This window comes from Hypomesus transpacificus, chromosome 5, assembly GCF_021917145.1.
Source record: "Hypomesus transpacificus isolate Combined female chromosome 5, fHypTra1, whole genome shotgun sequence".
NCBI classification, from domain to species: Eukaryota; Metazoa; Chordata; class Actinopteri; order Osmeriformes; family Osmeridae; genus Hypomesus; species Hypomesus transpacificus.
In genome coordinates this window covers 5,546,252-5,570,024 of record NC_061064.1, presented here as the reverse complement: position 1 = coordinate 5,570,024, position 23,773 = coordinate 5,546,252, and the positions used below count along the sequence as shown (strand labels likewise).

Here is a 23,773-nt window from a genome sequence, read left to right as displayed (position 1 = left end):
ATGTCCATCAGTCGTTATTCTGCATGGAAGTTTATCAAATGCCAAAAAATCAGATACAAGTTTTCACTCTTTCATCAGCTTTGTCTTAACCTCTCTGCACAGGTGCACTGTTGATTGTTGGAGAAAGAACCGTATTTATTATCTCTCTGACTGTGGGAAGCTTGAACACTTACAACATCCTGTCTGTGGGTGTTTTCTGCATTTTCAATGTGAGTGTGCTGTACCACCTGTTTTCTGTTCCAAGGACCTTGCATCTGATTCTGTAAATCTGGCATGCTGAGATCCAACTTTTTCCAGCGCTGCTTTGCGGCTGCAGAACCTTTTTCCTTTCTTCTGCATTTTTGTGCAGGAGATTAATTACAAATGGTAAACCAGTAGTTTTCTTTTTAATGACAGTGAAATATTTTGATAAGTGATTACAAAAACAAAACTCAAACACTTGAGTTACAATCATATGCATTATTACAACTATGGCAATGCTGTAAAGAACCAATATTCTATCATTCACAAAAAAACTAAACAATCATTTACTCAAAGATGAAGGTTAGAGATTTCTAAAATGCTTTCAGGGAATTTCAGAAACAAGTTGAAAAGTTGTCAAGCCTGCAATGACCTGTAATGAGCATTCTTGTTAGAGGAGATAGATTCTACATTAGAGGAAGGATAAGGAGAGGTAGAAAAAGGAAGAGGAAGGGAGAGGAAGTGCTCGTTAGGAAAAGAGGTGCTCTCTGAAGAGTTGGGTCTTCAAGAGCTTCTTAAAGGTAGAATTAATCTGTGTAATACTTGAATCCTTTATTGATGTTTTTTATTATTATTATTAATTTGGAACCTGGGGAACTGGGTGCACATTCTGTCAGACATGGCACACGCTACAGGGTTTGACCAGTTCTATAATTCAGGCACATTTCATACATTTCTCACCAAGCCACACCATTGCATTTTTTACATTTATAACATTATTTTATATTATATATATTATAACAGTACAGCACAACAGTTGAGGACCACATTCAAAAAGAAATAAAACAAAGACAAACTAATAATTCCTTGTTTTACATGTATTAAAGGACTTTTCAGGTTCTTGCAGTTTACAGGTTGTTGCTATCTATATTTGCCTCTATTTAAAAATCTAGTCTTTGATGCTAGCAAAAGACTGATGAAACAGAAAGAAAAGAAAGAAGAAACAAAGCTAAATTACTCTGATGTATTATTTGTGATTATTTGTGTAATAAGAACAATATGAAGCACCTCCCTACTCATGTTAACATGTCCCTACTCATGTTAACACCTGTTAACACCTCCCTACTCATTACATGCCGGTAACCTCAGAGCTGCCTTAAGCAGGGAACTCAAGTTTATCTCTTACAATGTCAAAATATTGAGTCCAGTTGGTGAACATGGTCTCAACCTTTTGTTGGATCTTTTCAAACCGTGTTTGTCTCAGACTCTTATTTCCAATCCATTTGACCTTAGCAAAGTGATCTACGTAAGCCTTTATGTCATTCATGATCTGTATAATGTGAGTCACCTCATTTTGTGCATCATCCTTGTCTTCCTGGCTCCTGCCTCCCTGCCTATGCACTGTCAGGAATTGTCTAAGAGCTCTCTTCAATATCCGACAGAATTCACCATATATCAGTGCATTAGCATTGATATACAGTTCATTTTCATCAAAATGTACCACTAACTCCTTCATAATGGAATTTTCTGTGTCTGTATCAAGGGGACCATCTATGCCAAGGTTGGTTTGTTGGTTCATGAAGTCATCGACAGTTTTTTGGTAAAATGTAATGACATCATTATTGATGACATGCTCACCCCTTCTAGCCCTCTTACCATCATCAACAAGAGGAGCACTGAACTCAAAATTTTGGTTGATTTGACGGATCTTTCTCTTTGTCTCTTCTTGAACCCTTATCACTTCATTTGTGCGAGCTGCCTCTAGTCTTGCTGATTGTTGAGCTTTCTTCTTGTCATGCTTGCCCATTACTTCTATGATGTGGGCCATCAGGTTTATTTCAGGAATACCTGAAATAACATAAACAACAGACGCAGCTCTGAATCAGATACAGTACGTCAAGACATCTGCAATAATAACATATGAATGGACAGCTGAACAAAACTGACAGCAAAATCTGGATGGGCAGTAACACCCATCACCCTCATCAGTAAAGCAAGACTTACTTTCCACATGCATTGCAGTCAGACCAGATGATTTCTTCCCAACTGGCGTTGAGCTGCCAGACGTGCTCTGAGAGGAATATCCCGATGAACTCCCAGAACACCTGTTCTCTTTCAACTTCAACACTCTTCTAAGCCTTCCATTGATGACATCCAGTTTTTCCTTGGCCAGAGCTGAGTCATCTGCAGCCACAGCCAAGACCCACTCCACTGCCTCTTTTACAGAGCCCACCACAGGAAGGGCCTCTATGAAGCCCACCCACACATGGCTTCCAGCACTGGCCATAGCAGAAGGTTTTCACCAACTGTACGTGAAGAAGATCATATTTAGTTTCAGTTCCTCATTGCTATTTTATTCCACAAATTCATGCCATATAATTTCATTTATGGTACAATGGCTTCTCTCACAAGTCACAACCTCCTCTATAGTGGTATGAAGCACCTGCTGTTGTGGCAATAGCTTGTGATTGCAACGGAAAAGAAAAATGATCCTGTCTACTACACAGGAATGCAAAGGACACTAACATACTCAGTGGGGATTTCGCTTCTGAGTAGAGAAAGAGGAGCTGAACTCGTTTAGTTTCACTTTCTCTATCTCCCCCACCAATGTAGCCTACTAGTACCAAGCACAAGATGGAACAAAACGCAGGACAGCGCAGGGAGCGGTTACAACGCATCAAACTAGCTAAAACAATACAGGAGGGATGAGTAACTATCTGGCCCTCAGGGGGCGAACAGACGTTCATACACAGTGTTTGGGTTACGGACATGCCTGCAAGCAGTGCAAAGTGAACGTACGACGATCCAACACAGGCGAGTGAATCAGCAAATGGTACAGCTTCGTACAGCTGGGGGCAAGGACTTCGATAGCCACAGACTGGGCGGGGAAAAGTAAATAAGCAGCGCGATGTAAAATTAACTTTTACTGCTTCAAGAGCAATGAGAAGGTGTTGGTCCTGGAAATAGGCAGTTGTTTTGATTCATGCCTAGACGAAGCCCTTATTTAAAGTTTGGGAAACGTCAGTCTCTTGTACAGCAAATCTTTGATTCTGGTTACAATTGTCAATTTCTCAGGATAGTCGGATTTTCAGAAATAAAAGGTTAACATTTGGCAAATAACTGCTCCTTCTACTTCTTAATTGGAAGTCTTCACATTTGGAGGAGAGGATCTTTACCCATAAGACTTGTTGTGGTGCGGTATAATACTGCTGACTCAGTCGCATGTTTGAATCATGTGTGAGCAATTAATTCATTGGATCAATGTCTGTCCTGAAGTATATTTATTTGGAATTGTGGACTCAAATAAAGAAGGATTTTTTTTTGTTATGCTTTGTGATTTTAGTTTGTCTTCTAACTAACTGTGTCTCAGCATGGGGAAATGTCCTGTAAGGTTTTGGGAGCAGATAAGAAAGGTTTTGATGTTGTTACAACATGAAAATGCCTGCATACAATCTATTGTGCTGAACAATATTTCAATAACTTTTCAGCAGACAATAAATATTTCATACCATATTGCAAAATTGTAGATATAGTCAACACTAGAAAATAAGACAGTAAATATGTTGGAGATTGAGATGCTTGTATTTGTACATTGTATTATTTAGGCTGCTAGCTGTGTCATGGCATGTGTGATACCATTTGTATGCATGTTTTTTTGCCTTGTTGCTCAATCAAGTAGTGACTATAGGAATCCTATAGATTTGGCCTTGGAAAGTGGAGTATCAAGAAGAGTTCAAAACCAAGACACAAGATATCAAAAAAATATTTTGTTTTATTGGAGTTTGTTCTCCCTGCTCCTGCTCCTCACTTGGATCTATACGATGAAAAGCATGTAAGGATGGGACAGGCAACACTGAATATATGATAGACTAAAATACACAATTTAGCTTTACTTAATTAAATTGAACATTGTATGCTTAGGCTGTAAGTTAACCTATACACTACCTTGTTGGTTGGGCAGGAGAATTAGCACAGAAATGGAGGGCCTCTCAAATTTCATTTGTGCCAGTAATATCTTATTTTCCTCAATTTGGAGGCGAGTCCTTTCTATTTGCAAGACCTCCTCCTGATAATGTGCATCCCTGGCCGCTGAGTCCTGAAGGGTTTCCTGAATGGATTTGAGGATGTTGATTTTTTCTCTTCCCAGCTCCACCAGGTCCTAGCACATTTGGCGGCTCGGGCCCCCCCGGGACGACAACCTGGGTGCCCGCCAACCCCCCCCCCCCCTCCCCCCCGCAAACGACAACACGGATAAACAACGTGTCGCAGTTGGCGACGTTTGCTAGTAGTGCATCAATGATACACTACCAGCAAACGGTTGGCTACTTGGTTCGCCCCTGACTAAAATCGCTACTGCAGATGTGTTCATCTTCCAGGGCCTCAGGGTCAGCCTCAGCCTCCTGTGGTCTGAAAAGTGCACCGCCTGGGTCTTGAAAGAGCATACCCCCAGACTAGGCGAGAGCAAGAACATGTCGATCTTGGAAGAAGCCGAGCCCAAGGACCTCACCCACGTGTGTGTTGGGGGGGAGGTGCCACCGACATCCACCAGGGAGAAGTCGTTGATGATGGCTTGAAGTGTTGTTGTGGACCTGTCCCTCCTGGGTTTGCTCCGATCCTCATCTCTCAGGGTGCAGTTGAAGTCCCCCCCTACCGGCGTGGGGGTCATCAGTAGAGGTCGGAGCTTGGTGTAAAAGGAGACCGTCTCTGCGACGTGGTGGGGACGTAGATGTTGATGACCCTGAGCGGGAAACCTGGATCTCCAGGTCAGCGACCAGGATCCGCCCACTCTCCACAACTCGGTGGTTGGTTTGCCGGAGGAAGGGGTTGGCCACCAACATCCCGTTCCCCTTCCGCCCTGGCCGTGTTGGTTCCCAACCAGGGAAAGTCCCCAGGGTCCACTCCCCTTACAGGAGCTCATCCATCCCTTTGAAGGGGACGGTACACTCCTGGAGGAGGTAGATGTTGGCCTTTTGTGATGGGAGGTGTCTGAATACTGTTGCCCTCTTCTCCTGTTGATACATACCACGAGTGTTAAATGATGTTATGTTACCCTTGGGTAGGCCGGGGCTGGCTGGTCTGATCCTGTGTGGGTTGAAGGGCAGGACTGGCACGGGGTAGTCAAGGGTGGGATCGGGAGCAGGGCGTGAGGATTTTGGTGGGGGTTGTGGAGGGGAAGGGGAGTTTGAGGATGGGGTGGTGTCTTCCTCAGAGGTCGTGGTGATGGTCTGAGCTTTTCACTTCCTCTTTAGAACAACCAGGTTACAGTCAGAGAGTGGAGTGCTGCTCCTGGTTTTGTTGTATAGTGACACGGAACGTGTGTCACAAATCCCAGTGATGGGACCCAAATGCAGACTGGGACTGGTAGGTGGTGAAACAAAAGGTGTTTATTGGTGACAGGTGGGTACAGGAGATGGTGGGTTCAAACGTGCAGGTCGGTGGTGAGGGTGGCTAGGCGGGATTGAACGGTTTCCAGGGTGCAGAGGCTGAAACAGAGGAGCAGGAGTCCGGTCAGAAAAGTAAGGGAATACTTGCAAAGCGAACAGGATGTGGTATCTTCTGAATACAGGCACTAAAGCGCAACGTACAGGTACGTCTAACGATCCGGCAGGGACTGGATGTCAGGCCACAGGTTAAGTAGTGTGTGATAATGATGATCAGGAGCAGGAGTGTAATGGAAACAAGCTCAGGGGGGCGGGGCCGTGACAACGTGGGGGAAGGTCGTGGGGCATGACTATCCCTACCAAAGCTGAGATCAAACCTACGTTCCTAAACTGTAGGCTACGTATAATGAGTAGGGGCCTGTGCTCAAGCTTCATGTCTAGCAACGCGCCTGCCAACTTATCACGTTATAACACAATAACATACATAAATAGTGTCTTGTTATAACGTGTCTATTGCAACATAGTTTCAATAGTCAATTTAAGTTAAACTTATAGGAAACGATGCGCAGAGAAAGGATAAATTGAGGAACATGGCTCATTTACAAGACCTGGTTAAGCTTGGGGTGAGACATGGCGGGATTCTGTATTCTACACACTTAATTGCCTTTTGCAATGAACTACCATTACCATGGCCCAAAACACGGACACCCCACTGTTGAGAATTCTATCAAATCGCGGTGTACCAGAAGGCTACCTCTCACACATGGAACAAGAACATCTAAGTAGTGATGTGTCGTTCGTGAACGATTCGTTCATTTTGAACGAATCCTTATAAGGACTTGGGAGTAACGAGTCCTCTCAACGAGTGATTCGTTCATTTCCCGACTCTGTCTTTCTACGAGTCTTTGGATCATTTTTCACGTGACCTGCATAGGCTCTGTAGCTAGAGGAAGTAGTATCTGCTGGTGCACATGTCATGCACTAACCTACATGAGAATATCATACGTGTTTGCAGTGGACGTATAGCCCCCCCTAGCCTGGTCCTAACCAGACCCTCGTACATTTCATTTGTACAGAGGGTCTGGGATCGCTCCATTGACAAACGTTAACTTCCTTGAAGGCGGGTCCTCTGTTGAAGTTTAAAACTATTGGATCTGCCCAGAGCCAATCTGATTTGCCATAACCAAGCGCAAGCGTTCGCCTTAGCCAACTCCTTCACCACTACTGTAACGGAGCTAGCAGTCGTAGCTGGAAAATCAAACTTTTCCCGAACCCCGTGCGGAGGAGGGCCCCAACATCATGGCCACCAACAAAACTCAGGAAGGAATGTTCTTGCTCCGGCTTTAACTTATGGATATTCGGCAGCGTTGCCACAACCCCAGAATAGCTTTGCTCGCATCTTTCTCCACCGCCATTACTGATCTAATCAAACTAGTGCACGACATTAACGTCATTGTTGTCAGCCACTCCCTCTGTTCGCTGATTGGACCTACAAAAATGTGTTTCTGAAAACCTCAAACTTCAAAGTCAAACTCCCAGACCTAGTACAGAAGCAAAATCCAAATAGTGCGGAAGTACGTAGGAGGGCAGAGCCAGGCTAAGCCCCCCCCCCCTGTTGAAATGAACGAATGACTCGAAAAAAGATTTGTTCATTTTACTGAACGAGATTCAAAGAACCGAATCAGTAAAATGAACCGAACTTCCCATCACTACATCTAAGTGAATATTAACAGGGCTGACAACTTTTCAAAAAACCTTGGAGTGAGATTTGGTGGGGACAACCAAAATGTAGCCGCTTTCAAAGCAACCCCCCACCCCCAGATGACATTTCACGTGTATGTAGATAAACTTTCTTGGGTGTTCCCGCTTCTGTGTTGCTTCACTCCGTGTGCCGAGGCCTCGTCCATTACTGTTTACAACGTTAGCAGGACTACTTTGCCTTCTCAGCGAGTGCACAAGGTGTGGCAGGAGAGCGTGTGAACTGACGTGTCTCAGCCAATGCGTGATATATGGCAGCCCTGTATTTACATTGGCCAGATATGGCAAATAAATTGCTGACTTTTAAACTTCACTTCCCTCTTACAGTCTGAAGTTCATGTCTGTCGCTTCAGAGTCTGAAGGATTTCTTGGACATCGAAACAACTTTAAACCTTCACGCAGGAAAAGGAAGAGCCATGGACCCAACTTTGGTAAATTTATGCAGGGCTTTCAAGTTTTATCATAAATTTGACACAAGATCACCACGGACCTACCTAATGCCACCTAAGTTGTAGGTGGCATTTAACTTGGTGGAATTTGAGACTCTGCAGAAATCTTCCCTCAGTATGCCTGCCATTAATTGTTTATAGCGATACAAGTATTATTTAGTTCTCAGCGTGAGAAATTGTTGAGATGCTTGAGTCTTATAGCAAATGCGTGAGACTTGAGAGCCCTGTTTTTTGTATTTTGTCTTATTCAATCTTTGACAAATCAAAATATTTGGCAGTTAAATAGTTTAACTACATTTTTCCATGTGGCCATGGTATAATAAGAAGCCAAAGCCTGGAGATCTAATTGAATTTTTCCGTGGAATGTATCAGCATTGGGCTGTGTACATTGGAGATGGCTTTGTGATACACTTTGCACCTCCCTGTAAGTATTAGAAGCAATCCGTTATCTGATGGATGAACTGGTCTAGATAAAAAAAATCTATAAGCAGTACCTGAATAACTGAGGCATAGACAATTGATTTATGAGTGATTCTACCCCTTCCCTCATATCTTTCTTCTCACCGTAAAGCTGAAGTCCGAGGAGTGGGGAATAGCGGCCTGATGTCAGTGATGCACGACAAGGCCACGGTGAAGAAGGAGAAGCTCTTGGTTGTGGCGGGGTCTGACAAGTGGAAGGTCAATAACAGCCTGGATGAGGAGTTTGACCCCAGGGCCGTCGATCTGATCCTGAAAGATGCGAGGCAGATGGTCGGAGCCGAGCTTCCCTACAATATCACCAGGGAGAACTGTGAGCACTTTGTCACAAACCTGAGATACGGGAAGCCAGAGTCTCGCCAGGTAAATATGCTAAATATACTTAAAAAAGGGCTTTATATGAGCCTTGGATCCTAGTAGATTACGTGGTAGGATAGGATGGAGTTCAGAGTGGTTCAAGGACGAGACTCAAAGCCATAATGACTGTTCATCACAATACTTGTCCACGGCTACAGTCAGCAAATCTCCTCAGAGAACAAAATCATAGTTGTTGCCATTTGTTTTTGTGTATGTGTTTCAGGTGTGTCAGGCTGTGAATGTTGCTGGCTTGGTGTTGGGTGGCGGAGCGGCTATCGCTCTGGTTGCTTATGGGATTCACACCCTGGCAAAAGCATTAGGAGGTGAAAAAAAAGAAGAGGAGAAGAAATATTATTACTGACCTGTACAATCCAAAAGAGATGGGAATGCTTTATAAACAGTCATTCAACAGCAAGCCTAATAGATGAATTATTCAAACTATACTGCTCTAATTGAATTGATCAATAACTTCCTGTTTTTTTCTAGGGGTGGAAGGGGTCCAATATCAGTTTTAAAAAATTGAAATGAATTTAAACTGCCATAAATAAATAAAAACAAAGAATAGAAAAAGATTGCATTCCTTTTTTTGCCACATATGAACACATGGCAGGTTACGTGCTCAATGGTCTGATGACCAACAAATGTGTTACTCCCTTTTTTGAACAGTGAAAGAGAATGTTGGGAGTCAGGACAGATAAGGACTCGGTAGGGGAACGTGGTTATTGAAGATCGTGAAACCAGAAGTTTCCTGCACGCACGGTTGCTACTGTATATCGAGTTTCAGAAACTGAAAGTACCCTCACTGATGTTGCCTACAGACAGAGTCAGACAGAGACCCAACTGATAACTACATAACGTCTGAAACTATATAAGCTCTGTTGACATGACAACGCTTTGCGCTTATGCTTTTATTGCATCCTGCTTTGAGCTACAATAAACAAACATTGCCTTGATTCTATTTAAACCAGTTATAAAACTGGTATTAAATGATAGGCTAGGCAATGAAATTGTTTTAGCTGGCAGATAATGCAAATTAAAGTCTCTGTAAGTGACAATAGAATATGTATTCTGAGCTTGTCACACCACAGAAAAATGTTGTCAACCACCCAGCCAAATGTTATTTTTTTTTAAAGAAGCCGAGTAAAGTTATCAAAATCTTGTAAAAATTAGCAGTTTTCTCAGATCTCAAATGCTGGGGGCGTGTTTGCTTAGGTCGCTGAAACCACGCCCACTTTGCGGAGGGGCGGTTTTAGGCACGGGCGGACCCGGCAGGTTTTTTTGGCTCCAGTCTCCCTATACAACCATGTATGTAACACAATTTCCACTATTTACTTCAATGTACCAAAACATCCCAGCCCTATCAATCAACAATGTATGTCTCTGGGTGGGTATGGGTAGAAAACATGGAGTCTATCAGTGTTTCCAATAAAACGCTTATCATCCTTGTGACAGATCGGCATTGAGATTGGGCATGGTTTCATTATAAGCAAGAGTCCTAGCATGTCCTGACATGGGCACCTATCTGTTCAGTGAATATTTTTACATTGAAGGTAAGACATTTGACATAATCTCTGGAAGAAATTGAGATACCACTGCACCTTTTTCTTTCACTTTCAAAAAGGTTTAGGACAATTATTTAAATGGTTGAGTAAGGAATAGAAGGGTAAAAATGTGCAGTACCCTTCTGTTTCTTGCTCATAATTGTCGGCCCTTATTGGGAAGCTATAACTCCCTTTAAAATGACTACTTGATACAGATCCTCTCCTGCACTGAACCCTCTTCTCCAGCAGGAACAGTTCACTTGGATTGGAGCAGCTGGCGGGGCCAGCTAGCGAGAGATGGTGTCATGCAAAGTAGCTATCTAAAATGTTTTCGAGGGAATCGTGAGCAATCGTAGCCTACTACTTATCTTAAAAAATTAATAAAAGAAAAGCATAGTAATAATAATTAAATGGCTCTGCCTGGGTGTACCTATACAGACAGGAAAGATTTAGCCAATTTAAGGACTGCTGGCTGTGTATGGATTTCAAAATAAAATCTGTCATACATGACGGAACGTGTAGTGCAGTGTTGTGCATGTAGTTTGTTTGTGTATTATTTATTGGAGTCATCTGAGCTACATGGTTGTGTGTAGGCTACTACTCATTTCTAATGAGGATTATTGACTTATATTATTTGATGCATTCCATCTGTATAAAAGTATGTCCGAATGCTATAGCTGCACATGATGTGGCGTACAAAAACGTCACAATGGTGTATATCACTTAAATAAAAACATTTCAGAGCTACTTCACAATTTCTTCTGAACAGGTAGATGAATAGTACAAGTTATAACTTGAAGAATATTGTAAGCTTTCTCAGATTTTCTCAGGCTCTTCGGACAATTTTGTGCTTTTTGGTGAGTAATTCTTATTTACACATTAATGTTTCCCCAATTTATTGTAATCTTAAAAAAAAAAAAGAGAAAACATAATTTTATGCTAAATTTAATTCACACTTTCGTTGTGCAGTTGGCGTAAATATCATGGCTGTACAACTAAGAAAATGTCTCTCAGATTCAAAATTCTAATACATTTAAACCAAGTTTTGATAGTAAATCAATCAATAAAGCTTAATAATAATAATTTAATAGCTCTGGTCGGTACAAGAAAGATGTTGCCAATTTAACGGACTGCTGCATGGGCTGTATGGATTTCAAAATCAAATCTGTCCGACATGACGGAACGTTTAGTGCAGATGGGCCAAGTAACAATGATTGCATAGCCTACGTGTTGTAGTTTGCATAGTGGGCATTGTATGCGTATTATTTATTGGAGTCATCTGAGCTACATGGTTGTGTGTAATATACATTTCTAATGAGGAATATTGACATGTTTATTTCATTCGTTCTATCTGTATAAAAGTATGTCCGAATGCAACACATGATGTGACGTAGGCTATGAACACGTCATAATGGTGTATATTATACTTTGAAACATCAGATACTTCACATTTCTTCTGAACAGGTAGGTGAATAGTAACTTGAAGACTATTGTAAGCTTTCTCAGAAGACTTTCTCAGGCTCTTCAGACAATTTTGTGCTTTTTGGTGAGTAATTCTTATTTACACATGAATATTTCCCTTATTTATTGTAATGTTACACAAAACTTAATTTAATGCTAAATTTAATCCACATTTTCATTATGCAGTTGCAGTCAATATCATCGCATCAAATACATTTAAAGCAAGTTTTGATACATGGTTTTCTTTTTGTGTTTTGTCATAACTGACAACATCAAAGACTCAGTCCACAAATGACCTGTAAAACAAACCTCAACAGCATTTCAAAAGTTACACGTTTTCTCTCTCAATTTCAAGCCAATTATTGTGAGCCGAACATGCCGAACGACGCAGAAATGGTAAGAGCCTTATATCAACTTAAATTTAAATGTTTAAACAGCAAACATCGTCAAATATCTCTCTGAGTGACTGTGTCTCTAATGTAGGAAGTTGATGATGGGACAACTAAGGATTGGAAAAACTGGGACCATCTTTCTCTTCATTCCTTTACTGATGAAGATTTTCTGGTAAGTCTGTGCATAGTGATAACTGAAATGGATGTAACAATATGATACAAGTTTGTATGAACTTAAACTTTAATGGTTAAGCAGCAAACATGGTCGAATACCTCTGAGTGACTGTGTCTCTAATATAGGAACTGGAAAGTGGTGGACACACTCGCCGACAGACGGTAGATTATGATGACCTCTCTCTGTGTTCAGTCAGCGAGACAGATTTTCTGGTCAGTTTGTGCATCTAAAGCATCAAGGTAGATTACATTTTGTAGATAGACTGTGTGAACAATATGTTCCCCATCCAACCCACAGTTTGATGAGGACCGTGACCACCAGGAGAATCCACTTCCGGATAAAAGCCTGGTATGTGTATGTGTCTGACAAAAGGTCAATTAATTGGCCTGTTTTTCTGTTAGTGCTGAATCAGCTTTTCCCTCACCATATGGATCTTTACTTTTGAACAATTTCTCTCTGCCCTGTTCCTGCACATTGTACTTAACTTTTGGTCTCCCTAGAATCATGTTATGGAGGACGAAGCCCAGGCCCATCTTCCTTCCACTGTGAGAGCCGTGACCAAGCCTTGTGCCACTAATGACGTGCACCCCACCATGGTAGACGAGAAGAGGCACGACAGGGTTAGGGTTAGTGCCACTCTTAGTGCGACAAGAGCCATGAAAAGGTTCCAAAAGTCCCTGGTGGCCCTGGAACAGGACCTTATGAAAACCAAGGCGGACATCCTCAACACCAACGAGTACTTTAAAGAGATGTCTCGTGTGAAGATCCAGGGACAAGGCCGGATGGGTGCGTCTCTGAGAAAACTCGTAGATAACGTCAGAGGGAAAAGGCTCCAGAGGGTTCAGGCGCATAAGTATATACAGGTCAGACAAGATTTCGATGCACTGATCCAAGTGATCCAGAACGACTGCAGAGCTGAATTCAATATGACGGGCCTGGAGGACTGGAAGAGAGAGGTTAAGAGGCTGCACATGGCCTGCAAGGCCTGCACTGAGAGGGTCCAAACACCCGAGGTGTGTAGTTCCCCACCACAGGTCCAACCCTCTCAGGAACAGAAGTCCTCCATCCAACCCTTTGTAAGTAATCAATACAGTGACTGTACGTATTCATTTATTCAGCTATTGTTTGATTCAAGGTATGGCATGGCACTGTTTGTTGATTATCATCCTAAAGAGCCATGGAAAGATCCCAGGTCCCTCATGCCGAAAGGTTATGTCTTCTCTTGTCTCCCCAGGATCTATTTAAGACAGAGCCCACTCTTGTGGTCCCCTTCGCTATTGAGGATGCCACGGACTCACCCCCTCTGACTCCTCTGACTCCCGAGGCCCTCCTCCCCAACCAGCAGCTTCCCCGGGCTTTGACTCCCCTCAACCATGTCACTGTTGGAGCTGTGAGTCCTACATGGCCTGAGACTTCGCCTGCTGTGGGGTATTTACCCCCCCCTTGTCTGGCACCAATCCAAAACTTGAGCACTGATGCAAAGAAGCTGCTCCAAGAACTGGAAGAGCTCCAGCAGGTGGGTCATCATCATCATAAGCAAATATATGATATTCACTGTTAAAGCATAAATCCCAATTTGCACAATATTGACTGTATTAATTGCGGACTAATGAGGCTGGAAAAGAACCATGATTTCATTGGTTCAATTTTTTCTCTGCCAATTGATTTGTCCATGTAAGCTCGTTTTCTGCTCTCAGGATGTGACGGAGGAGAAAAAGATTGGCAAAGGGGAGAAGACGTATGTCAAACAACTGACTGTGTTGGAAGTCAGTAACAAACAGCCAGAGGGAAACAATGTGAAGGAGGAGATAAAAAAGAAAAAGAAAAATGTGGGAAAGAGGTGAGGACAGATAGCAGAAAGGCTAAAGGGAGGGGTGGTATAATGTGGGTCAAGGCAGTAAGACCCTCAGTGTAAGGATGAGAGAATGTGTACTGGTATGGCAGATTACATTTGATGTTTTTTCTTATGATTGACAGGTTTCTCCAGTGGCTGTCGAGAAAACTCATATGCGGCTGTTGTTCAGATTCGTAACAAACATGCATGCATACTCATACTCTTTCTATCTCTCTGTTTTCACAACACAGACATGTCTCTGTGACTCTAACACACACACACATTTTCTCTCTCTCTCTCTTTCTCTCTCTCTCTCTCTCTCTCTCTCTCTCTCTCTCTCTCTCTCTCTCTCTCTCTCACACACACACACACACACACACACACACATTCACTCTCTCTCTCTCATTGTTTTCTCTCTCTCTTCTCTCTCTCTCTCTCTCTCTCTCTCTCTCTCTCTCTCTCTCTCTCTCTCTCTCTCTCTCTCTCTCTCTCTCTCTCTCTCTCTCTCTCACACACACACACACACACACACACATTCACTCTCTCGCTCTCATAGTTTTCTCTCTCTCTTTCTCGCTCTCTCTCTCTCTCTCTCTCTCCCTCTCTCTCTCTCTCTCTCTCTCTCGCTCTCTCTCTCTCTCTCTCTCTCTCTCTCTCTCTCTCTCGCTCACACAGATGCTTGACTTAATGTTGTTCTCAATAAAGTTATCATTTTGTGTTTCATTTGGTATTGCTTTTTGATGGTTACTACTTGATGATTATTACTGCACTGCTTCACGTGGGCTTGCTGTAGTGGAGATGGACTACTGGTGTTTTCTTCGGGGAGTCTGATAGACAGACATCCCAAGTCTCCCGGATGTTCCGGGAGTCTCCCGCATTTCAATAGCGGACACCCGCAAATGCTATACAATGTGTGTGTGGTATTGCTTTTTGATGGTTACTACTCGATGATTATTACTGCACTGCTTCACGTGGGCTTGCTGTATGGGGGGGGGGGGGGGGGGGGAGTCGACTCACGGAAATGAGTCTCAGCAGGTTGGGATGTCTGGATAGAGGAAAGAATAATGAATGGTCACACACAAAATATACACAGAAAAACTCCTACAAATATTGTTACAATGTAAACTTGACAAAATGTGTAGTCTAAACTGGACTTTAGGACGTATTGGACTTGATAGACAATTTCTAATGGCCGTCACCTCCTAGACAAGAACCTCAGCAGCCAAAGGTGGATCCCTCGGCATCAGAACACTTCCTGACGTCACAGTTTGGCTCTCACAACGTATGCTGTATCTAGCCAACCAACGATGACCGTGAGACATTTCCAATATTATTCAGAGGACTGGGGCCCGTTCACCGCCATACACCTGTAAAACAATGACATTTCTTTACAAAGAGGAGCACTCGTTAGAGAAAAGGAGGTCAGAGGGAAAGAAAATAAGGAAGAAGTATCCAGACAGGATGCCAGTAAATGCGCAAATTGGCACTGGCAAACATTGCTAGCTACTAAGCTAATTCGTTAGTTAGCTGCTACTTTATTTTGTTATGTTTGCCATATGATAACGTTAAGTCAGGGGGCGGGTTAATGCCTCTGATTGGTGGGTTAAACTTAAATTGACTGCATTTGACTAATTTACATTTAGTCATTTAGCAGACGCTCTTATCCAGAGCGACTTACACTAAGTACAGGGACATTCCCCCCTAGGCAAGTAGGGTGAAATGCCTTGCCCAAGGACACATTTGGCACAGCCGGGAATCGAACTGGCAACCTTCTGATTACTAGCCCGATTCCCTATTCGCTCAGCCACCTGACTCCCTAATTCCAGATGGAAGCACCCAGTGCAGATTCAATGTATTAAATATTGCATGCTACAGTGGTCAAAATGTTGGCTGTAGCTGAAGAGATGGAGGCAACTGCCAATTCACAATCTTTTACATCATATTGAGGGCTTCGCTGAAATGATAGCAATGATATCGGCCCTGACTGACACAGACATCAATGAAAATGTGTTCACGCTCATTGGCGAGATGGTACAGCAGATGAGGCTGCAGAGTGAGACAACAGAGGGCTATAACCATAGACTTATATCCCTCTTGATAGAAGAGAGCTTGATCGACTGGTTGAGTCTGCCAGGTGTGGAATACTGTTAATCATCAATCATAGGCTTCAATCTGCCCCATGACTTTGTGACGGGTGACAACACATTTATTTTGGTGCAAGTTGGACCGAGGATAAATGAAAGTATAAATAAATGTGAACACATGAAAATATACATCTCTATATATATATACACACAAAAAATGTAACATTTATATATATTTAGTGTTTTTAATTACATTTATAAATTATAAATTGCGTATGTCAATTAGGCATGAAATTATATAATTAGTCATTTATTTAAGCTTTGTATTATATACTTAAGTATTTAACCATTAAATTATTCAATTATTTATCTATTTATTTAGTTGTGGTCTCTGTAATCCTCCATACACAGATGACTGCACAACATTGACTTCCATACAAGATACGCAGTTTAATTAAGCAATTAAGCAAAGTAACACCGGGGTCACTTGTCATGTTTTTGTTGTTGTTTTTTTTAGTATGCAAGAAAAAATACAACAAATAAGTATCCACTTACATAACAAAGAAGATACATAAAAAAATAAAAGCCAGATAATGCATGATTAAGTCAAAGTAAGTTATATTTCTTTAAGATAGCACATGTTTTCCCTGCCTTTGTATTTAAAATGTTGCATAAAGACATAGTGTACATGTTAAAGTCATCGATAAAGTGTGTGAATTTGGCTTGGACAATGACCACTTACATTTAAGAATATGAAATGTACCCATCAAAATCAGTAGTTGGATAAAATATATACAATCCGAATCAACATCTGGATTGATAAAATAAAAAATAATATCAAAGCTATTAATTATTATAACATGACCTGTTATGTTATGAATATGACGAACCAAAGCAGACCAAAAGGATTAAGTATAAATACAATTGCAAAACAAATGAATGATAGTTTCATCCTCAGTAGCACAAAAAACACATTTAGGATCAATTTTCAGTTTGAATCACTTATTCAAAAGGTGTGTCACTGGATATATATTGTGTACAATTTTAAAGGACACTTCTTTAACTTTGTTGGTAATGCAAAATTTGCAAAAAACTTTTGTCCAGTCTATATCTTCAAAAACAGAAGCCCAATAAAATCTTGAATTCGGTAGGGATGATGCACACACTAAATTCCGAATATATTTATTACAACACCTTTCTTTCATATTATATATATATTAATATTTCATATTAAACTTACCTAAAAATGTCAGATGTGGTCACTAGTCATGTAGGAAAGGTTTGTGGAAAAGTCGCTGTTTGATGACGTACTTTCTATTGCGCAGCCACTGGTATACACGTGTGTAAGTTTGGTTCATATGTTTGGACGTTGTTGCTTAGCGTTAACTGTTAGAAATACTTATTGACAATGTACACCCACCAAGCTCTGCGGGTGTAAGACATCCGTTGGTGATTTCCTTTGGGTTTGTAAACGCAGGTGGTAGTACGGTTAGGGGTCTTTCTTGCTATCTTTCTAACTAGCTAGCTAGTAGCTAACCAGCTAGCAGTAGGTGGCAAATAAACACGGAGTAGTTAGGCTATTCCTTTTAACATCCCGTACACTTCCTTTCCTTTAGCGAGCTAGGTTCAGCCAGCTATCCATTTAGGTGTTAGTTGGGAACCTTCTCAGTGAAATCATGACAACCGAAGACGTGGAACGGCTGCTGATCCAGTTTCAGGATGAGGCTGGGGAGGCACTGGGATCCCCCTTTGACGTTCCACTGGACATCACCCCTGACAAACTACAGCTGGTGTGCAATGCACTGCTGCAGAAGGTAAACAACGGTTCAAATGGGAATATCGGTCTTGTTGTTATCTATCAGGTCGTCAGGACCTGCAGTTTAAAGGCGGAGTTTCTAAACATGAGCCAGTTAGGGTTCTTATGAAAAGCTACTGTGTTCTGCAACAGGAGGAGCCCGTCCCGTTGGCTTTCTTCGTACGCGGGGAAGCGGAGATCGTGTCAAGTCTGGGAGTGTGTGTGAATGCTCTGTGTGTCGAGACGGAACAAGTTCTGCCCGTGGTGTACCAACCACAGGCCGTGTTCAGAGTCCGTGCTGTGGCCCGCTGTACCAGCTCTCTACAAGGACACACAGAGGCAGTCATATCCACCTCATTCAGCCCCACTGGCAAGTGAGTACCAGGTTCCCGTTCACGGAGGGTGTTCACAGATTCAGGAATACATATTCCTGGGCCAGTCCATGCATGATTGTTGATATCTCTCTCATTTTCCCTCTGTCAGGTACTTGGCCAGTGGCTCTGGGGACACCACAGTGCGTTTCTGGGACTTGACCACCGAGACACCCCACCATACCGCCAGAGGTCTGCTTGAGTGACTCTTATCCAATAAAGCATCTATAGTCATGTGATATGCTGCTGTCCAGAGAGTTGAGTACAAAACTTTTATTTTCTTCTCGGCTAATCAGTATATCCTCTACTCTTCTAGGCCACACCCACTGGGTTCTGACCATCGCCTGGTCACCTGATGGAAAAAAGCTTGCCTCGGGTTGCAAGAACAGCCAGGTGGGGTGTACACACACACACACGGTGGGGTCATACATGGTCACTGTGTGTGTTACAATATGCATGTCTCTGTAGATCTGTGTGTGGGATCCGGTCTCTGGGCAGCAGATTGGGAAGACACTGACAGGACACACCAAGTGGATCACCTGGCTCTGCTGGGAGCCACTGCACCTGTGAGTAGATACCCTTCCTACACCTAAACACTCCCATCTGTCTCATACTCGCAACATAATGATATTAATAGTCAATAACATGAATCCACCATCTCTCCGGTGGTGTTTTATACACTACCCAACAACCCGCGTTTCTTCCCCCCCCCCCCCTCTCAAATGTTACCTAAATGCACACCAACCTTCCTCCTTGTCTCGGCAGTAACCCAGAGTGTCGGTACCTGGCCAGCAGTTCCAAGGACGGCTCTGTGCGTGTGTGGGACGCGGTGCTGGGCCGCTGTGAGAAGATCCTGACGGGCCACACCCAGTCTGTCACCTGCGTGAAGTGGGGCGGAGACGGACTCCTCTACACCTCCTCGCAGGACCGGACTGTCAAAGTGTGGAGGGCCAAAGATGTAAGTGTGTGTGTGTGTGTGTACATACCTGCGCTTACCTGCATACTTGAGGTTTCCATTTCATGATAGTTTCATTTATCTATGTGTACTTGTATCCAGTAGAGGGATTGGTTGATTGGTTGCTGTGTGTGTGTGTGAGTAGGGTGTCCAGTGCAGGACGCTCCAGGGCCACGCCCACTGGGTGAACACCCTGGCCCTCAGTACGGACTACGTGCTCCGCACCGGGGCCTTCGAACCTGCAACGGCCACAGTCAACCCTCAGGACCTCTCTGGATCACGTGAGTCTCTCTCTCTCTCTCTCTCTCTTTTTTCACCGTCTCTGTATCTCGCTCTGTCATCTTCTGACCTCAGACCATAAGCCAAGTAGTGTGTAGGCGGGTATACAGGTGCCGGTGGAAAATGTCTATTCATAAAATCTGTTTCATCTTCTCAGTGGAGGAACTGAAGGAAAGAGCCTTGCAGAGGTACAACAAAGTCAGGGTAAGTGTGTTTGACTGCCATGCATGTGCACATGTGTGTCAACTGCTAGCCTGATTAGCACGATTTAGCACATCCTGACCACTGTGTGTGTCTGCGCGCGCACTAGGGCTCGACCCCAGAGCGCCTGGTGTCGGGTTCCGATGACTTCACCATGTTCCTGTGGAACCCGGCAGAGGACAAGAAGCCCCTGGCGAGGATGACGGGCCACAGCGCCCTGGTCAACGAGGTGCTCTTTTCCCCGGACACCCGCCTCGTCGCCTCGGCCTCCTTCGACAAGTCCATCAAGGTCTGGGACGGCCGCACGGGCAAGTAAGGACCCAGGACTAAGACCAAGACCGGGCCTATCACAGTCTGTCTGGACGAGAGAAGCGTCATTGGCTGGTGTAGTCGTTTTTCTCCTGCCGTTGCCTACTGGGTGGGTGTCGCTAACCGTTTGCGTGTGTGTAGGTACATGCTGTCCTTGCGCGGCCACGTGGGGTCCGTGTACCAGGTGGCGTGGTCGGCAGACAGCAGGCTGCTGGTGAGCGGCAGCAGTGACAGCACGCTGAAGGTGTGGGACGTCAAGACGGGCAAGCTGAACATGGACCTGCCCGGACACGCCGACGAGGTGAGACAGACGGAGAGGGAGGTGGATGAATGCCCATGGCGGAGAGTTGAAGGTGGTGATGGGTGGTGTGGGTGTTTAGGGGGTGGGTCGTCTTGAGAAGTCACTAAGAGGTTTGAGAGGCAGAGGGGAGTTAAAGAGGTGACCTCCTCGTCATGGTCATGTTGTTCCTCTTGCAGGTGTTTGCTGTGGACTGGAGTCCTGATGGACAGAGAGTAGCCAGCGGAGGGAAGGACAAATGTCTGAGGATGTGAGTACGACCTCCCTTTTCAACTACTGCAGTTGAGCTTTCTTTCTTCACTCACTCACTTTTCTGAGACTTATGCTGTGTGTGTTCCAGATGGAGAAGGTAACCCTGTTCCCAGGCCCTTCTAGCGTGACTTTGCACCAGCCAACCGACCAATCACGTGCCTCGCCGACGTCAGAAGGTCAGCCTGCTCGCACGCGTCACCGTGGGCGGAGCCGGGAGACAAAGACTTGACCTAATCCCCCACTGGCCCACAGCGCAGCGTTTGTCAACAAAGACCGTACGTCAGAGGGCTGTAGGTCACGGGGCACGAGACAGTGGAGGAAGGAAGGGATAAAGGAGGGATAGAAGGATGGAGAGGTGAATGGATAGGAGGAAGGAGAGAGATGGAGGGGTGGACCAAATGAAAGGAAAGGGGGAACTACAGTGTGAAAGAAAAGAAAGGTGGTGGTGGGGGGGGGGGGGCGGAAATAGGGTGAGGAAGGAGAACCAGCGAAGAGAGAGAGAAGCTTTCAACAGAAGCAGGAGAGGAAGGATGTCTGGCCTGCTGTACAGGTCAGCCACAAGCTAATCCAAGTAAGAGCAGCATGTGTGTGCCCTCCTTCTGCTTGGTCTTAGCACACAGCAGACAGGACAGCAGGTGGAGGGGCTAATGAATGCAGCTGACACTGACCTGCTCTCTCAGGTCTTAATCTCCTCTCTCCTTCCCTCCAAACCCACAGTGATTTAAGCTCTGGTCTGCTTTCTACTGACTGGACTATAGAATCTAGGTACCTATTTACCCAGGATACACTCTGCTCTGTCAGCCTTACCTGTACAATACAATGCTATTGCAAAGTTAATATTGTATATCTCTTATCCCTCTGTAATGTTGGCTTCTTGCTATGTCATTAATAAAGTTATACCTTCAAATATACTATATATTTCTGGCATTTGTGTGAGATCATTGTGAAAACCAAAGATTATTGTTCACCTTGATAAATATGCTGTTGTATATGGAGGGGTATAATCTAATTAAGTAGGACTAGTGTATTTCCTCACTCATTCTAAACAGACTGCCCAATGACAGAGAGACAAGATGAACACCAAACAACTATGCAAAAATATTTAGTTACAAGTTTATTTAGAAGCAGATAAGCAGTTTTGGGTTATGTTAATCTGATCTATTGCGCTCAAGCCTGCATGTCGCAATCCACTTGATGGGGGTCAGTCAACTATCTTGGGCTTTGATTGGATGTTTGATCTGTCAATCAGTCTGTTGGCCCAGCTATGACATTAGTGGGGAGATATTTGGACGAATCCAGATCAAGTAAATGACCAACTAAATATATTATTGGATTATCTTCACTAGAATTTTTAGTGACAAGACAGTGCAGACATATTTATATAAAAACATGTAAAAACATTTAAATCCATAAATCAACAATTGGAAATTGTGCATTAGTTCAAAAAAGACAGAAGTACAGTTTAAGACAAGTATTCTCTTAGTGCCCTCAGTATGTGAACTTTAATATGAATTGAATCTGTGGACTGTCAGGGTTGTTTTAGCATGGGAGATATCTTCCGGTGACTGGGGTTGGGCAGGGAAACTTGAAGGTGTGTGGTACAGAGGACCTGGGCTGAGGGGCTTGTCTTTGGACCAAACCTATCCACAGCAGTTAGGCTAACGCTGGAACATCTATGGCCAGAAGTACAGTAGCGCCTGACACTTTAGCCTGGACTGTACATGAAACGATATCAAGCAAGCCTCTGTGCTATATGGAAAGCTTTTACATTGTTTTGATGTGTTAGCTTGAAATTTCAAATCACAAAAGATTTCAAGAAAGAAAATAACAGTTGTCTCACTTAAATGTGGAGTTTCGGAAAGCTGCAACAGACCAGATTGGTCGCTAGGTACAGTATAGCAACGCTACAGCAGGTCACTTAGCACGAACCAGGTGCTACAGAACATACAGCCTGATTCTGTAAGTCCTTCCTAAACTGCCTGGTACATAGAGGTGACATTGATTTGGTGCACCGGGTCCACCGGAACCGTCCCATCAGTTAAACTCCAACAAATGTGATACATTAGACCTCTGGCTTAATTCTGCTGTCCTACATCCACAGACATGACATATGCAGAAAAGACACCGTCGTTTATAGTGACAGCAGGAATACAATGAACCCGGATTGGAATCAATTCTGTTGCAATCATTTAAATAAAATAATATAATATTTTAGACAATTAAATTCAGACAAAATTGCTGACTTGGCTAATGTAAACAGAATTGACCCTAACCCTGCAATGAACCGTAGCTTTAAGTGCATTACCAAGACAACCTGGGAAAATACGCATGTTGTTTAGCTACTTTGTTAGGGTTATGCTGTTTTTTCCCCAAACATGCATGACATGAGAAGTAACCCTCTCACCCAAGCTACATGGCAATAAACACACCAGGTACATGTGCACAAACAGCCGTGTGTGTGTGAATACAAGAAATCCTTTAAAGATCCATCAAACTGAAGAGCAATGAAAAGATAAAATCTACAACACAGATTAAGCAGTTTTGGAAATATGCTATATGTGGATTCTTCGTTTTCACACTAGGATTAATCTGTGCCCGATAAAACTCTAATCCAGATTGACGTTTGCTGAGCAGCTGCAGGTAGACTCTTTCGTTTTGCCAGAATTTTCTGTGTAAGAGCTGGGTGAATCAGAAGACACTTGCATGGTTTGACAGAGAAGTTGCTCACCTCCAGCGAAGAGGCCCAAGGAAAGCTTGATATACAGACACATTTCTGATGTCGTTGTGCGTTGGACACGGTGTAGGCTAACCTCTCTCCTCCACCCCAACAGTTTCCCCTATCCGTCTTCTAGATCTTTCCTCTATCCCTCTATCCCTCCCTCCACCCACCCACGTTTGTTCAGGGGCACGAGTGTGCACATATCCCCCACCCCCACGCTGATCTCTGAAGTGCCCCTTGGTCAAGCCATTTGGTTCCCTATACTATATTCAGTAGGCTGAGAGGTGAGAGGTTAGCTGGAACCAGGGGGGAGGGGGTTGGTCCACACCTGTTTAGAGCCTAGAGAGACAACCAATCCCGATCGAACGAAGACCTGGACTGTATCTGACAGTATCAGATGGTCGGGTGCACACATTTACATTTAGTCATTTAGCAGACGCTCTTATCCAGTGTGTTTACAGTAAATACAGGGACATTCCCCCCGAGGCAAGTAGGGTGAAGTGCC

At 43.6% G+C, this 23,773-nt stretch overlaps 4 protein-coding genes and 1 long non-coding RNA gene across 7 annotated transcripts; 3 read left to right on the top strand and 2 right to left on the bottom strand.

Moving 5' to 3' along the window:
* Positions 1-396: 396 nt before the first annotated feature.
* Positions 397-3,346, bottom strand: LOC124467741. The gene is made up of 3 exons (XM_047020147.1): positions 2,954-3,346; positions 2,185-2,486; positions 397-2,028 (listed from the first exon to the last, which is right to left on the bottom strand). Exons 2-3 carry the CDS (start codon positions 2,465-2,467, stop codon positions 1,337-1,339), a joined length of 975 nt encoding a protein of 324 aa, XP_046876103.1. The 5' UTR covers positions 2,468-2,486; positions 2,954-3,346; the 3' UTR covers positions 397-1,336.
* A 4,141-nt stretch (positions 3,347-7,487) lies between these two features.
* On the top strand, positions 7,488-9,144 carry LOC124467744 (phospholipase A and acyltransferase 3-like). The gene is made up of 4 exons (XM_047020151.1): positions 7,488-7,520; positions 7,647-7,750; positions 8,340-8,608; positions 8,826-9,144. Exons 2-4 carry the CDS (start codon positions 7,657-7,659, stop codon positions 8,961-8,963), a joined length of 501 nt encoding a protein of 166 aa, XP_046876107.1. The 5' UTR covers positions 7,488-7,520; positions 7,647-7,656; the 3' UTR covers positions 8,964-9,144.
* Positions 9,145-10,434: 1,290 nt separating this feature from the next.
* LOC124467742 lies at positions 10,435-14,340 on the top strand. Of its 3 annotated transcripts, XM_047020149.1 has the most exons (4): positions 10,435-10,455; positions 11,612-11,689; positions 11,960-13,247; positions 13,406-14,340. In XM_047020149.1, the coding sequence occupies exons 3-4, from the start codon at positions 12,681-12,683 to the stop codon at positions 13,730-13,732; spliced, it is 894 nt and encodes a 297-aa protein (XP_046876105.1). In that variant the 5' UTR covers positions 10,435-10,455; positions 11,612-11,689; positions 11,960-12,680; the 3' UTR covers positions 13,733-14,340. The 3 variants fall into 3 exon arrangements, with proteins under 3 accessions (XP_046876105.1, XP_046876104.1, XP_046876106.1); XM_047020148.1 differs by lacking the exon at positions 10,435-10,455 and having other exon boundaries at positions 11,196-11,689; XM_047020150.1 differs by lacking the exons at positions 10,435-10,455; positions 11,612-11,689 and having other exon boundaries at positions 11,960-12,000; positions 12,088-13,247.
* A 310-nt stretch (positions 14,341-14,650) lies between these two features.
* On the bottom strand, positions 14,651-17,767 carry LOC124467746. The gene is made up of 3 exons (XR_006956116.1): positions 17,330-17,767; positions 15,205-15,372; positions 14,651-15,050 (listed from the first exon to the last, which is right to left on the bottom strand). It is a non-coding gene; the product is annotated as an uncharacterized LOC124467746 (long non-coding RNA).
* On the top strand, positions 17,395-21,465 carry nle1 (notchless homolog 1 (Drosophila)). The gene is made up of 13 exons (XM_047020145.1): positions 17,395-17,432; positions 17,706-17,903; positions 18,038-18,258; positions 18,368-18,447; positions 18,572-18,648; positions 18,724-18,821; positions 19,021-19,213; positions 19,356-19,491; positions 19,647-19,693; positions 19,800-20,002; positions 20,141-20,300; positions 20,477-20,547; positions 20,638-21,465. Exons 2-13 carry the CDS (start codon positions 17,766-17,768, stop codon positions 20,648-20,650), a joined length of 1,437 nt encoding a protein of 478 aa, XP_046876101.1. The 5' UTR covers positions 17,395-17,432; positions 17,706-17,765; the 3' UTR covers positions 20,651-21,465.
* Positions 21,466-23,773: the final 2,308 nt, after the last annotated feature.

What these genes read in the sequence shown, in the direction of transcription:
- LOC124467744 (XM_047020151.1), top strand. Translation starts at nt 7,657, where the DNA reads ATGTCTGTCGCTTCAGAGTCTGAAGGATTTCTTGGACATCGAAACAAC. An exon ending in GAGCCATGGACCCAACTTTG is followed by an intron (nt 7,751 to 8,339) that starts GTAAATTTATGC and finishes CTCACCGTAAAG; the next exon opens with CTGAAGTCCGAGGAGTGGGG. An exon ending in GGAAGCCAGAGTCTCGCCAG is followed by an intron (nt 8,609 to 8,825) that starts GTAAATATGCTA and finishes TATGTGTTTCAG; the next exon opens with GTGTGTCAGGCTGTGAATGT.
- LOC124467742 (XM_047020149.1), top strand. Translation starts at nt 12,681, where the DNA reads ATGGAGGACGAAGCCCAGGCCCATCTTCCTTCCACTGTGAGAGCCGTG. An exon ending in AGTCCTCCATCCAACCCTTT is followed by an intron (nt 13,248 to 13,405) that starts GTAAGTAATCAA and finishes TTGTCTCCCCAG; the next exon opens with GATCTATTTAAGACAGAGCC.
- nle1 (XM_047020145.1), top strand. Translation starts at nt 17,766, where the DNA reads ATGACAACCGAAGACGTGGAACGGCTGCTGATCCAGTTTCAGGATGAG. An exon ending in GCAATGCACTGCTGCAGAAG is followed by an intron (nt 17,904 to 18,037) that starts GTAAACAACGGT and finishes GTTCTGCAACAG; the next exon opens with GAGGAGCCCGTCCCGTTGGC. An exon ending in TGCCCGGACACGCCGACGAG is followed by an intron (nt 20,301 to 20,476) that starts GTGAGACAGACG and finishes TTCCTCTTGCAG; the next exon opens with GTGTTTGCTGTGGACTGGAG.
- LOC124467741 (XM_047020147.1), bottom strand. Translation starts at nt 2,467, where the DNA reads ATGGCCAGTGCTGGAAGCCATGTGTGGGTGGGCTTCATAGAGGCCCTT. An exon ending in GACTGCAATGCATGTGGAAA is followed by an intron (nt 2,029 to 2,184) that starts GTAAGTCTTGCT and finishes ATGTTATTTCAG; the next exon opens with GTATTCCTGAAATAAACCTG.